The sequence below is a fragment of the Dipteris shenzhenensis genome, chromosome 19, assembly GCF_047967505.1.
Source record: "Dipteris shenzhenensis isolate YYH24624 ecotype China chromosome 19, Dip_SZ_1.0, whole genome shotgun sequence".
In the NCBI taxonomy this organism is placed as follows: Eukaryota; Viridiplantae; Streptophyta; class Polypodiopsida; order Gleicheniales; family Dipteridaceae; genus Dipteris; species Dipteris shenzhenensis.
Window position 1 is genome coordinate 18,864,982 of NC_141614.1, and position 15,064 is coordinate 18,880,045.

The 15,064-nt window shown below is 44.7% G+C and overlaps 1 protein-coding gene across 1 annotated transcript in view; it reads left to right on the top strand.

The window, feature by feature from the left end:
• The window catches only part of LOC147890181 (HAD-superfamily hydrolase, subfamily IG, 5'-nucleotidase), a 125,829-nt gene that overhangs the window by 83,677 nt on the left and 27,088 nt on the right, over positions 1–15,064 (top strand). Inside the window, exons 9-11 of the mRNA XM_087390684.1 lie at positions 7,654–7,751; positions 8,446–8,569; positions 8,742–8,831. Of these exons, the coding sequence (XP_087246810.1) occupies positions 7,654–7,751; positions 8,446–8,569; positions 8,742–8,831 (312 nt within the window). The remainder of the gene's footprint in view (positions 1–7,653; positions 7,752–8,445; positions 8,570–8,741; positions 8,832–15,064) is intronic.

Below are 15,064 nucleotides of genomic sequence, written 5' to 3' on the forward strand. Positions count from 1 at the left end.
GCGGTTTTGTCTTGGGTTTGCACACCCTTCCTATCAATGCATCATTTTCGCCTTTCAGAGCATCAATTGTAGCCAATCTCGTCAAGCGTAATACCATGGATTTTTTGCACACCGGGAAGTTTTCTTTGAGTGTAATGGTGAAATGAGAGGTGTGGGATTAGCATCCACAATTCTATTTAAAATTTCCTCGAGTGTGCATTAGAAATCTTGGTGTCTATGTACATGTCCAAGATTTTCTGATGTCGTTTGTGGTTCGTCTCTAGGGTGTACTAATGGGCAACATGAGGCAGCTTGTGTTGAGATGCTGCAATGATGGTAGCCCGGATGGGGTGGATGCTCACAACACCCGTGTCTGATCTCTTGCAAACTTGGTGTGCCTGAAAGTCAAGATCTTGGTCCGAGTGTTTTACATGGAAGAGGGGGATCTGTATGAAGCCGTCCTCGTTCGTCAGTTGCGAGCTGTATAGATGATGAGATGGCCCTACACGGTAGTCTTTGGATCTTTTCAATCAAGTCTAACTTATCTAGATTAGGCATTTGTGTGGAGAGGTCTCATTGGTGAACTCTGCTAGGATAACGTTGTGTGAAGTGTATCTCTTTTCTTGAATCATGTGAAACAACATTATGATGTGTACATAGTTGTAAGACACGTTAAGACACGACACATTAGTCACGCTTCAGACACGAGTGTCTAAAGTGTCTTAAAGATAAGACACGTAAGACACGCCATTGTGGTTATAATAATAAATATTTAATTAGTATATGTATAAGTATACAAATGTACAACTTACTAGCATAGCTAGCTGCTAGATTCTAGAAGTACAATAAGCTACACTTAAATAATGCAAGAAGAAACAATGCACTTGTACAATGTAGTTAAGAGTCAAGACTCATCACTCAAGATTTAAAAGTTAAAGTTAAGACTCACGACTGAAGAGCTCACAAGTTTTGAGTACTTAAAGGTTTAAACTGACAATTGAATCTTGTCACATGTGAGATGAATGAAAACTGCATCTCGATACATATAATTGAAAGGAAGCTTTCGACTCTCAAGACTTAAATCTCTGAAGATTCATCCTAATCTGAATCTATGAGGTCACTGCCACTGCTAGATCCAAAGTCACCATCAATGATAGCATGGCTAAGTCAAACTCATTGTGTGTTGTTACTCCCCGCCCACCAAAAAAAAAAGAAAACACAAGAGTGTCTAAAGGTGTCTTAAGGTAAGACACGTGTCTTAATTGTCTTAAGTGTCTTATCATAAGACATGAGTGTCTTAACAACCATGGATGTGTAGCCTTTCAAGGCTAGTCCATTCATCCTCTCAAACGTCTATTGCCAAAAATACACCCATGTGGAGCCCGGAGAGCCGCTGGCTGAACTAGGAGTTAAAGAGGAGAGATTTTGTGTCGACATGTGTCAACAAACTTTGTCTATCCTAGTGCTTTCATTCTTCTAATTCTCTCCTTCGTCGTTGAAAATAGTCACGGGCGATGGCTTTTCAGTTGTTCCTCCCAGCCAATTCTCAGGGATAGTAGATTCGTCATATTACGTACATTTTCTTCGTTATTTTCCTTCATACTTATCCATGAGACCCTCAATTCCCTAGATAGTTCTCCTTGCCAAATGTCAGCATTTTGGCCTCTCCACTTGGTGCACCTTTTTACCCCTCTCTTGGGGCACATTAAAACCCACTTGCCCCTTGGCATTATTGCACATTTAGGTGCACCTAGGCCTTAGCACTCAGAACTATCTAGTCAATGCCATTCCGCCCTCACCTAGGACCTTGGCAGTTACTTCTCTTGACCATTTTAATTACGCACATTAACTATTACAAAAGTTGGTCATCTAAGAGAAAATGCCCACCGATCTATCCGAGGTCATGCTATCTCGGCTAGAGCATAACATTCCTTCCCTCTTCAAGCATCAGCGTCCTCGATGATGAAATCTGGGAACGCTCTCCGTAACTGGTATACGGATTCCCAGGTAGCTTCCGATAGAGGCTGACCATGCCATGCAACCAACACCGTGGGTATCTTCCGATTTCGTATTTGCATTGTTCCTCGGTCCAGGATTCTTGTTGGCTGGCGCCTTGCAATATCCTCTATCTCCTGAAACAAAACCACACCTTCGATTAGTGAGTCACTTGTATGCAAAAATTTCTTTAAGCGCGAAACATGAAAAACCGGGTGCACCTTACACCCCTGTGGTAATTCTAATTTATAGGCTACACTGCTTATTCTTTTTAGAATTAACCACGGCCCACAGTATCGAGGTGATAACTTAGCACACTCTCCTGAAGTCAACGACTTCGAGTGCGAAGGAATTCTGAGAAAAACTTTTTCTCCTTCTTCAAATACTCTTATAGACCGATTTTCATCCGCATACACCTTGGCTCTATCCATAGCCTGGCGGATATTAGCTCTCGCAAGTGCTAGCATCTCCCGCATCTGAACTACAAAGTTCGCGGCACTAGGCACTTTCTGAGGTACTCCAACTATAGTTGGATTGGCTAGTCTATAACCATAGTTCAGCTCAAACGGACTGAACCCAGTAGATGAATGTTTCCTATCATTGTAGGCAAACTCCAACAATGGCAACCACTTGTCCCATGTATGTTGCCTCAATGACACATATGCCCTCAGCATATCTTCTAAAGTTTGGTTGACTCTCTTCGTCTGACCATCCGTCTCAGGATGATCCTCATTACTCATTCCTAACTCAGTTCTCAGTGTCTCGAATACCGCTGTCCAGAAATGACCGGTAAATCTGACATCTCGGTCTGACACTATGGATCTAGGTAATCCATGCAGACGAAATATATGTCTAATGAACAAATCCGCCACTTGCGGGGCACTAACAGACTCTCTAGTCAGAATGAAGTGAGCCATCTTGGTTAGACGATCAACCACCACAAGGATAGAATTATACCCTCCTTGTGTTGCAGGTAGTAAATCGTTCATAAGCATGACGAAGGTCGCTGGAGCATTGGTAAGTCCGAAGGGCATTACCAAAAACTCATAATGACCAAACCTGCTTCTGAAAGCGGTTTTATGCACATCCTCGGCTCTAATCCGGATCTGATGATAGCCGCACTTAAGATCTATCTTACTGAAAATCACGGCTCCATGTAATGCATCTAGCAAATCATCAATCCGAGCCATCGGATACCTATGCTTAACAGTGATATTATTCAATGCTCTGTAATCTATACAGAGGCGAAACGTATCATCCTTTTTCCTTTTTAATATCACTGGCGAAGCAAAAGGTGAAAAACTTGGTTGAATCTGCCCCAACTTGAGGTATTCTTCCCGTTGTCTACGCACCTCCGCCTCTTCAGCCAAACTCATTCTATAGCGAGGTCTATTTACAGGTTCTGCCCCCGGGATCAGTTCAATCTTATGTTGAACTTTCCGCTCTGGAGGTAACCCATAAGGTAGTTCATCCCTAAAACATTCAGAGAACTCCTCTGTTATAAGATTAGCCAGCTTGGCCATCTCACCACTGTGTGTGACATCAGTGCTAGCCGAAGAATCATCCACCGGCTCTACCGATGCTGTGCAAAGGAATAAAAACTCGACTTGAGCCTTTCTGATTTCCATCACAGAAACCAACGGTCCCTAAGGTATATCTTTTTCACCTCGTAAGACATAAAGCACATCATTCATCTTGAATCGATATACGTGCTTTTTCCAATCAATGGCTGGATTCTTCCTAGAATGCCACGCCATTCCCAGGGCTATATCTGCATGAGCAAGCTTGGTCATTTCAAAATCAAGCTTCTCAGCATAGTCCTGAATCCGAAGCTCCAACTGGGTAACCCTTTGGTCCCATACTTCAGTTGAACTTCCATCGGCCATCCTGACTGTATACGCATAGTCAGATGGACTTGTCTTTAATTTCAGCCTCTTCACGAGCTTGGAGTTAATCACATTGTGAGTTGACACCGAGTCAAACAACACAATGACATCATGACTGGCCACTTGCCCTTTCATTTTAATTAACTCCGTATCATTAAAGGCCGTATACCCCGTTGCTGCGGGCTTAGATAGGATGTTATCAGGTGCACTCGTCACTAACTTAGCAACAGATACACATAACAAACAAGGTATTAACCTCTGAGAAGGTCCCGCCAGTTGCATGTGCATATGTTCCGCACTGGGACTCTCCTGCATTTCTATGTCGCATTCAGATATTATCATATTAGCCGTGCGACGGTCTTTATTCAGTGGACAATCCTTCCACTGATGTCGCTGAAGGCAGCCAAAGCACAATCCTTCTTTTCTAGCTTTCTCTTTTTGTTCAGGGGTCAACGAGGACTTTGACCAAGCCCGGGCTGCCATTGGAGTTATTTTCCTTTTCACCCCAACGGTGGTACTTGTTTTTACTGGTCCCTCAACCGGCTTCACCTGCTTGGTTTGGCCACTTGGCTGCGAGACACTTGTCTTTGAAACCCATTTCCTCTGAAATCCCCCTTTTCTCGGGTGCTCATACTGAGTCCCTGCCTGCACAAATCCACCAGATCTGCCTTTGGCATCCTCATAGTTCAGGGCTACTGCTATAGATTCATCTAGTGTAGTCACATATTTAGCCCTAACTTCCATTTTGATCTTGTCGTTCAGTCCATAGATATAGTCCTTTAACTAAACCGACATAGGGAGAGGGTCTGTTATTTTCATGACACATTCTCTGAATTTGTCAGTGTACTCTGCCACTGACAGACTCCTCTGACGAAGATTTCTATAAGCGTCCCAAGCTCGGGATTCTTCATCAGGTGGAAGAAAGTGTTTCTTGAATTCAGCTTTAAACCCTTCCCAGGTGGTTGGAGCAACTTGATCCTTCTGTTGCTTTATCCACCATCTGTCTGCTGCCTCAATAAACAAGTGTGTGGCCTCGCGGATTTTCTTTAGATTGGATCTAATCTCACAAATGGCGAAGGCTTCTTCCCACTTGTGTAACCAAACCTCGATCACATCAGAGCTGCGCTCGGTCATCCGACCAGCGTACTTCTCCGGTCTATAATTAGCGATATTGGGCACTTTGACCCTTGCGCGCTCTAAGGAATGTATACTGGGCTCTGGCTCTGCTGGAGCTTTGCCCTTATCAATCCTAGACGGTCTAGCCGACAAGGCTTGCACCATCTCCCTGATCTCATTTTGACCAGCATTCACTTGAAGCTGCTGGTTCATAATCTACTGTAAAGCATCTTCTAATATCGAAATCCTACCAATCAAAGTAGGTACTGCATGATGTGACATCTGTTGTGTGGATTGAATCCTAGATTCTTCAGGGATTCATCCTGGAATCTTGTCCCTCGGTATCCATTTTTTTCTTGAAAGAAAAAATAAAATGTATATCTCTCTTTTTTTCTTTTTTTCTTTTTCGAAAATATATACTCTCTCCCTTTTCTGTTTTTTTCCTTTTTTTTTTCCTCAACACGCCAAACTCCAAAGTAATATATATACAACTTTTCGAATTTCTCTCTGCCGTACGCAATAACAGAGTGGAAATCGAAAAACTAGAAACTCAAACGAAAGGAAAAAGATGCTCCCTGGGCTTTCTTCTTCTCAAAAACTCGTCCAAGTCCAAGTATCAGGAACTGATTCTGAATAGTCGATCTGCAGCGAATTTAATGCACCGAATGCAACTTCAAGACTCGAAATTTTCACCCCTGCTTTCGTCAGTTCCGAGGTTTCACTCTAATCTCAGAATCTGATTCCTGAATGCACTGTTCTGCAACAAGCCCAATTTCAAGTACAAAGGAATCTAAACAGGTCCAAATCTGGAACAGTTTTCAGCGCTGAATTCCAAACTGTCGATCAGGAATTGTCAGATATCGATTTCAAGATTCCAATTTTGCCAGGACAGGCTGAGACCTCGAAGTAGATCAGATTCCACGCTGATTTACTTGCAGAATCAGAATCGAATATACAAACTGAGATTCGTCAAAATTACGCCTATTCTAGAAGTTGCGCCTGATTCTTTTCCATCGCTCCAGTCTGCCGCCCATCATCCAGTACAAAACGTGATCTATATCCTTCAAAAACTGCGCTCTGACCTCGCTCTGATACCAAAATGTCAACAAACTTCGTCTATCCTAGTGCTTTCATTCTTCTAATTCTCTCCTTCGTCGTTGAAAATAGTCACGGGCGATGGCTTTTCAGTTGTTCCTCCCAGCCAATTCTCAGGGATAGTAGATTCGTCATATTACGTACATTTTCTTCGTTATTTTCCTTCATACTTATCCATGAGACCCTCAATTCCCTAGATAGTTCTCCTTGCCAAATGTCAGCATTTTGGCCTCTCCACTTGGTGCACCTTTTTACCCCTCTCTTGGGGCACATTAAAACCCACTTGCCCCTTGGCATTATTGCACATTTAGGTGCACCTAGGCCTTAGCACTCAGAACTATCTAGTCAATGCCATTCCGCCCTCACCTAGGACCTTGGCAGTTACTTCTCTTGACCATTTTAATTACGCACATTAACTATTACAAAAGTTGGTCATCTAAGAGAAAATGCCCACCGATCTATCCGAGGTCATGCTATCTCGGCTAGAGCATAACAACATGCTAGAAATGTGTGAAAGCACTGCCTTTTTAATCTCCACAATGAAGCAGACGGTAAAGTTGTAAACTTGGAGCCTATGAAAATGCATCCCAAGTACACATAGGATCTAACTATCTTAAGCAGCTCCTCTGCAATTGTGAAAACCTCTTGCGGAAGTTGAACTTCAATAGTGTTGAAGATCACGATGGTTACACCAGGTTGACTCTGCTCTCACAAAATGCTTGCAAAGCTGTCAAATGCATCTGTAGTCCCTCTACGGTGTTTGAGATCAATAGTACACATATTATAGGGGGTGTGTATGACGGACTGTGCCAGACCTGCTCCTTGGACCTTGACCTCATAGTGTGTGCACAAAAGAGGCCAACTTGTCAATGTAAAGGGCGAAGAGGGTAGGGGAGAGGGGCACCCTTGCTTCACTCCAACCTCCTTTAACAGCCCCTGTGTGGTGGGCACTATGCCTCTGATATAAAGCATGAGTGCCCATAAAACTTCATGTGCTATATCCGAGGCTCTAAGTTGTGTCAAGAGGCGAGCTCGTGATACAGATTCTAAGGACTTACGAAGCAGCAATAGGCTCTCTATTCTTCATCCATGCAATTAAGAATTGGAATCAGTAACTCTATGGTTCACATTTTAAAGTAAGGACACATTATAAAACCCTTTGATGAAATGTTAAGGTTGTTATGCTGTTCAACACTTTAAAGCCTCGAGACTAGAACTAGGCCTAGAAGAAGAATAAAGATACAAGAATGCCTTTGGTCAATCTCGTTTGGCATGTTGCAAACATAACACAGCAGATGTCAATTACTTGTCCATGAACCTCCAATGGTGCCTTTGGCACTTTTTATCATCTTCTTCCCTATGTCGTTATTTGTATGCAAAACAAGATTGGCCATTGGGAAGGTTATGCAATTTCCATTATGATTTTATTTGTTTTTAATAACAAAATATTAGATACTTTATTTTTCATCAAGCTACATTGATGGATTTTGTTAGTATCTCATCGGTTGGTGAACACAAGTAACACAAACAGAAGGGGTAGAATGAATGTTGATGGTTATGACTAATGTTGAGGATTGAATAGGAGCATGGATTGTCCGGGGACTCTTGGCGGGAGCTTTTTGATGTTGTTATAGCACTTGCTGACAAGCCAAACTTTTACACATCAGAGCGACCTTTCAGGTTTGAAGCAGTCATCATGTCTAATTAAATGACTTCATTATTTTTTATATAGAATCAACTGGACTGGATTAATAGAAAGTGTCTCATTTGCAAGTTACCACAATTATATGAGCCGTATACAGATGCCACAAGTTTTGGAGTTTTCTTGAGGAGGATTAGTCATAAGGATCTAGCAATCTTGAAAGTTACTGATGCCAATGTAATGGGAAACCTTGTCAAGCTTTAGAATATTAGAACTATATTGTTTCTCTTGTTGACATATGGTGGATGGATTGCTTGTTTGCTTGCTCAATATCATGGGAGGTATTTCATATTTTCTTCTTGAGCCCATGTGTTTCTAATGTCTTGCTGGACTTTCAACAAATTTTTTAAGGCTATTCTACTGTATCAAGTTCTACATGGGTAAGGTTTATTTGCTATGCTGTTTTCTTGCCTTCTCTCTTAAAATCAATTGCCTATATTTTAAAACTCATCAAGTTTCAGAATGAGAAGACTGGATATTTGAGAACTTGTAAAGCTACTGATAGCTAATTGTCGTTGGAATAAATTTGTGCTCGAATGTGAATAGCTCTACTTGGATTGGGATTCTGCTCAGCGTTGTGATTAGAAAGATCTATATGACAAACTTTATTGCTTGCTCATGTTCAGACTCTGTTTTCATAGATTGTTCTGTCTTTTTCATGGCATATGACAGGTATTACAATTCTCAGAAAGATACACTGGCATTCAGAAGGGTTGAAGCTTTTCGAAACCATTCCGTGTACTACCATGGATGTCTCAAGCATTTCATTGAAATCACAAAGTGGAAGGGGCCTGAGGTGGTTGTTTAATGCTCTGTTTTGTGTTTTCATGCTACTGTAATTTGTGGCCTTTTGCCTGTACTGTAATCGACTTATTGTATTTGGATATTTAACAGAAAGTGATGATTATTTTGTTTGTTCAACCCTTGCGGGTTTCTTGCCTGGGTTTTATATCTAGTTTCCTATGTAGGTCTTGTACTTTGGTGATCACTTATATAGTGACTTGAGAGGACCTGCAAGGGCTGGTTGGCGCACTGCGGCAATCATTCGTGAGCTTGAGGTTAGCAAGTCGAGAACTACAGCATTTAATCTGCATGATCTTTTTCAGTCCGTTGATTGCATGTTCATTTTGGGAATGTAAGCTATTGATATCTCTCTTCCAGATTTCATGGAAGCCCCCAAAAGTTGTCCCCCCTAGGCATGTAATGTATTTTTTGGGGAAGGCTTCCTATTTTGTCATGCTATGCCTACTCATGGAATCCGAGGAAATTTGTGAAGCTATGAGATAAATGGGCAATATATATAATTTTCAATTCATTTGTCAAATGCATCAAATGGACGAAGGGATAGAGTCAGAGAAACTGGTTTGAATGCTGGGATTTAGAGTTTTCTATAAGGCTATCGAACATATCTTCTGTGTATCCCTCTGCATTATACTATCCAGATTCCATCTGGCAGGAGTCCCCCAATTCGTAGAGACAAGGCATTATCTGCGGTCAAGCAATTGTGCACATTAAGTGCATGTAGCTGTTAAGTAATTTTTGTTGCCAAGTATATTATTTAAGTTAAAAAACATTTCTAGAACAGGGTGGAATTTCTGTTTGATGAGTCTATAGGCTGAGCAAAAGAGAACTATGTGTTCCTAGTTGGACCTCTTCATGTCACAGAGGGTGCATAGACAGGCCTCTTGTGCCTGCTCTCCCAAGCTCCAAGGTGGTGAGACCTATTGTGAATCATTGTGATAGCGGATCTAGCTCCTGGGGGGTTGGTGTTTGTAAGTTTGGCTGCACTTGCTCTCAAGCTCTTGCATATCTTTCTTGGAGATACTCTTCCATATCAGAGGCGCTTTTGGCAACACGATAAAGTCCCCGCTCACTTCAACAGCCTCGGTTTTGGCGGATGATGGGGTTTCACGACTCAGGATGATTGTAGAGAGTACAGAGTCCTTACCTAAGGATATTTATCTTGAGACCCTTGATGGAGGAGAGTGTCTCCACTGTAGGCAAATGTGTGACTTGGCACGGGCTTGCCCCTAGGGGGTAGGGACGGGCTCCCCCTCCTCAAGCTAGACAGGAGTAGCTGAGGGAGACTCGGATAGACAAAGCTCAACATCTTCCCAGGCCATAGTAGGAGTCTTAGGCCCTCTAGGTGGAGACCTCCACGGAGGCATGGACTAGAGTGGACAGAAAGAAGCCTAGCAAGAAGGCTGCGAAGAACCGTAGCCAATGCACTAGACTCGGACAACGTGCGGCAGCATCCTTGCCTCAGAGCAAGTACCGGCATCCCCGCCTCAGAGTGGCAAGAGAACGGATAGCAGCATCCCTACTTGAGAGGGAGAGGCTAGATTGATCTCCCTTGGGACGTCTCTAGACTCCTGAGAGCAAGGTTTTCTTCAACTTCCTAGCGGACCCATTAGAGACAGGCTTGGAGTTCTTAGGTTGCTGCACCACGGCAAGCCCCAGGGGAGACCATTGCTCCGTCTGTCCCGAGCTTTCCTATCCATACCTCCTGATCCCTCTCCGCCCCCCATCACCCTCCACCTTCCTCCACTCCCATGCCCGATCCGTTTGCAATCACCCTCACCACTTCCCCCCCCTCCCCGCCGCACTGTAGCGGTACCGCTTTCTTCAGTTTCTTGCCTCCCCTTCCAAAGTCTCAATGTGCTAAAACGCCTAAGTTTGTGGGCAAAGCAAGGTGGAGACTTCCTGCTCTCCATCTTAGGCTTCTCCTTCACAATTAGAGCCAGTCCTCTTTCGGCAGCATAAGACACATTTTTCACTGAGTAGGTGGATGCAGATGGCTTGCCTTCCTAGCTTCTTGGTCCGCAGCCACATCCAAGACATCCCCTCTCGAGTGAGTTTTGCAAGCTCGGTCCTTGGAATTACCTTGATGGTCCTAATGACTACCCCCATGCCTGGGAGGTGATGGTAGTGATCTTGCACTCCAAAAAGGAGGTTCCATTGGGATGATTGGCTCCTCCATCCACCCCTTTTGGGGCTTCAACTTCGCTGCTAAAAACGGGAGAGAAGTGGACTCCGGTACTATTGATTGTATGATAAGGAATCATATGTTCCATATGATGGACTGACTGGGACACTAGGTAGAGAGTTGCGGATCACTCATGGGGACACGTCTATACTAGTTGGGGCTCTCACATTATAAAGACGTAGACTAGGCCTAGCAGTATAGCTGTGCTACAAGTGGGGCCGGAGGTTCATCTTTCTCAAGCTACACATTGGTCATTACTGCAGCGTGCTAGCGGGCTTGGGACAGATGTTCCCTACATGATGCAATGGGCCCAGAAGGTAGGCATTGAGCCCATCATGTCTCTAATGTGCCATTGCACGGATGAGGATTATTCCCCCTTCAAACCCTCTACGAAGCCACAGAAATCCCTGATTGTCATGCCGGCTCCCACGCACAGGAGAGCCTTGTTCTCCACTCTCTCCTCCTCCCCATGAGCTAGACCATGGTTAGTTGGAACATGCACAGGTTCGATGATCATGCATGGAAGTAGCTAGCAGCAGCAGCTGATACTTCGCCAAGAGTTGCAAAGGATTTTTATTTTTATTTTGGAAAAGAGAGACTTCTATTAAGTAAGAAAGAAACTCGCTAGAGCAAGCTCTGAGCAGAAATACAACATTATGAAATCATGAGGATAAATAAAACCCCCTCAAAGTGAGGTGGAAAACAACCAAGGCTGAGGCTGAAAGTGCCACCTCAACCCTGTAGGAGTCCCAGAGAAGAAAGGAGAATCCTTCCATTCCCTGAAGAAAGAAGCCCTCCTAGCTGAGGCTGCACGGGAGTCTCCTTGTATACTCATCCATACGGCCATCAAAGTATGTATGGTGTCTGTCCAGATACTGTCCAGATACTAGCCAAAGTGTGCGAGGGATGAACTTGAGTACCCTCCATAGCCTCTGTGCATCTGGCTCTTCAGATATGCCAGGATGCTATGCTTGCTAAAATCCCCCAAGAAGTATCCACAGAGGCATGTACATCTGTAAAAGGAAGGTGTGGTACCACATCCAACGAACAGGACTCAATCCGATGACGTCGAACCAAAATGGCCCGAGAGGAGTCAAGTCTCTCATAGAATACCTGAGGCCCTGTAAGAGAAAGCCAAGCCACTGAGCCCCATGTCATAAAGAATGGGGAGTGGGCAAAGTGACTGAAAATCCTGGCTACCCCCATCCAAATCATCCTCACCTGTCTGCAATCCCATAAACAATGCTGAATAGTCTCCGAAGCAGAGAGGCAACGAGGGCAAGTAGAGTCGGCTCCGAACCTGGATCTCCAAAGGTTCAGTGCAATCCCACCATGGATAGAAAGCCAAAAGAAGAGAGTGATCTTTCTATTCCTATGGGATTTCTAGAGTCTCCTCCATAAGTACCTCTACAGATTCGCAGTGATATCAAATGTCTCCCAATGAGGAACTCTGGAAGGTCTCCAACCTCTACTACTGAGCTGAAATCTCCTGGCATTACTGACCGTGTAACGAAAGAAGGGGATGCTCTTCTCTCGATGCCCTGCGTCAATCCACTCCCACTCTCCAGGGTCCCACTGCAAATACCTAATGGGAACTCCCCTGTAGAGCCAAAGCCTCCAAGACCCGGTGGAGAGTAGCCGGGGCTAGGTCAAGGAATCACTCTGAATCTGATCCCTGTACCTAAAGACCTACAACCCTAATAGGTTGAAAGCGGACTCAAGCAAGATGTCCTCTGTGGATCTGAGCAATCTGCCACCATCCTGCACAGTAAAAACTAAAGCATCCTCTGTGCATCTCGAAAGGCCAAAACCTGAAGCGGAACACCGCCTCTTGTAAAAGTACGTGTCTAAGTGGAGCAAGTGAGTGGCATATCATCTGTATCTACCCACTCCTCTGGAAGGGCTGCCTGAATCTGCAAGATCCTCCCTGCACTCCTGTCAACTGAGACTTGGTCTCCTCTGGAAGCCTGCGGAAAGCTTTCCAAGACCCTAAAGATGATGCAGAGTGAGGCACCAAGTGGTCTGCCATGATCATCTAAAATACTGTCATTCCACATGATGGGTTGCCTATCAATCTCTTCATGAGAGGAAGGAGGAATCCTCCGAAGAGTGCTCCTGAAACTGGCCCATGCTTTCAAAATGGCAACCATGAGAGGGGACGAAGGTGATCTGAGGTGTGTTGTGGTGAAGATCCACCTAATATTGCTCATCCAGTCTCCTCCTGAAGAAGGTGTGCACCTCTGTATGTTGCTAATAAGAAAGGCCTTGCACAGTTCTTGCCCTGGCATAAGTCCCCGCATCACCATCTTGCATAGTAAAGCTCTGCACTGTAAATTTGGATCAATAATATCGAGACCCCCTTCCTGTGTAGGGAGGATGAGGGTCTCCCAAGCCTGTGGTAGTACGGAATGTGGATTTTCTATTGATTGAGAAGCATATGTTCTCAGCATTGGATATACGTCGCCAGCATTGCTTGCTTTTAGGGAGAGGCCCAAAGATTTGGTCCCCCAAATAGGCAAGAGTACAGGGGTTTGCATTTCTCTCTCTCAGGCACTGGCTCTAGATGTGTTTGATTAGGGCGAGCTTATCGCAGGACAGACAGTTTGGATGGGTCTTTAGTTGGGTGAGTCCAGAATGAGGATCTTGAATGTGTACACCGTCTTGCCTTTTGTAGGTGATTAACACAGAGCCTCGCAGACGTTGACTCTCCAGACTCTTGGGTTGCTAGATGTTGACTCTTGGGTTGTTGGAGGGGACTTCAACAACCTAGAGTTTGAGGAGGACAAGCAGTGGAGCTTCTTTCTCAGAGGCACCTGCAGCAGAGAGGAGTATGTGGGAGAAGTTCATCTTCACGATCAATGGTCAGGATCCGTGGAGAGAGGAGTTCTCCAGACTTCCTAATGGGCTTCATTTCTCTTTTGGCTAGCGGAGGCAGGATGGTCTTCTTGAGTGCCCTGAAAGGTTCTATGTCGGATTTGCTAGGCGATGCATAGAGGGGGAGCCATGGGTATTTTGGTAGGCATAGTCACTCCCCTTTTGTGCTTTACTTAGAGCAGCCTCGTCGTGGATTCCCCTAGAAAGAGGTTTGCATTCCTGATGCTCTACTCCAGGAGGAGGAGGTACAACAGGCCATGGTTGAGATCTGACAGGAGTCAAAGAGCCATCGTGAGTGCGGATGGTCGCATGGGTGGTAGACGCGATCTAGAGGAGCAACGAGGAGTTCAATCCTAGGCCCTTCGCCGGTGGAGCTCTTTGCAAGGTGCAAGAGAGGAATGAGATGGGATATGGCTTCCTTAGAGAGAAGGATCCAGTCAAAGTGTCTCTCAGAGTATCGGTAGTCAATTGGAGGTGCCATTCACAAATGAGGCCCTCAAGGCCCTATCGCACCAAAAGTGCCCAGGGGAGGATGGATTGATACTGTCCTTCTCTAGGTGTTTATGGAAGCACATCCGTGTTCCCCCTTCGGATGGCTTTTAAGGAGATCTTCGACTCAAGTTCCCTTCCTCAGTCCCTTAGCCAAGGTTATTGTTTGATTCCGAAGGGGGAGGACAGGTCCAACGTCTGTTATTGTCCTCCAACGTCTGTTAGTGGAGATCGATCACTTTGTTGGACACCGCTTACAAGGTCTTAGCCAAGGTCTTGATTTTTCGGTTATGGCCCCAAGCACAGACATCATCCATGACACATAGAAAGATTGTTCACGAATGCAGTATCCTAATTTTGGGAGGTAGTAGATTGGACCCGTGAGCAGTCTCAGCCTATCGCAATCCTTCTTTGGATTTTGAGAAGGCCTACGATAGGGTGGAGTGGTCTTTTCTTAGAGGGTACCACGCAGATGGATCCGAGAGGTATGAGGTATGTATGCAGGGAGTACCAGCCAGATGCTCATAGATGGTCACACGATGGTCACACGGTAGAGGCCTTTGCTCTTTCTCGTTCAATTCAATAGGGTTGTCCCCTCGCTCACTTCCTCTTCCTCTTTGTAGAAGAGGCTCTGAGCTATTTTTTATACTCCCAGGCAGGAGGCCTTACGGGGATGAAGAGGAACTTTTGGACTTAGAGTTCATGGATGACACATCGCTTTTTGTTGAGGGCAGCATGGAGATACTTTCCCATTTGCCAGATGGAATCTCCAATGGGTGTAGGAGACCTCCTACCTTAAGGCGTTCCGCCTTATTGACCTGGCATTTTTGTCACTTCAATACATAATCTTGGATGTCCTTAGATATGCCAGGCCCCAAAAAATTGCCTCTTCAGAAGCGCATACGTCTTCTGAATTCCTGAGTGTGCAACACTCGGACTATC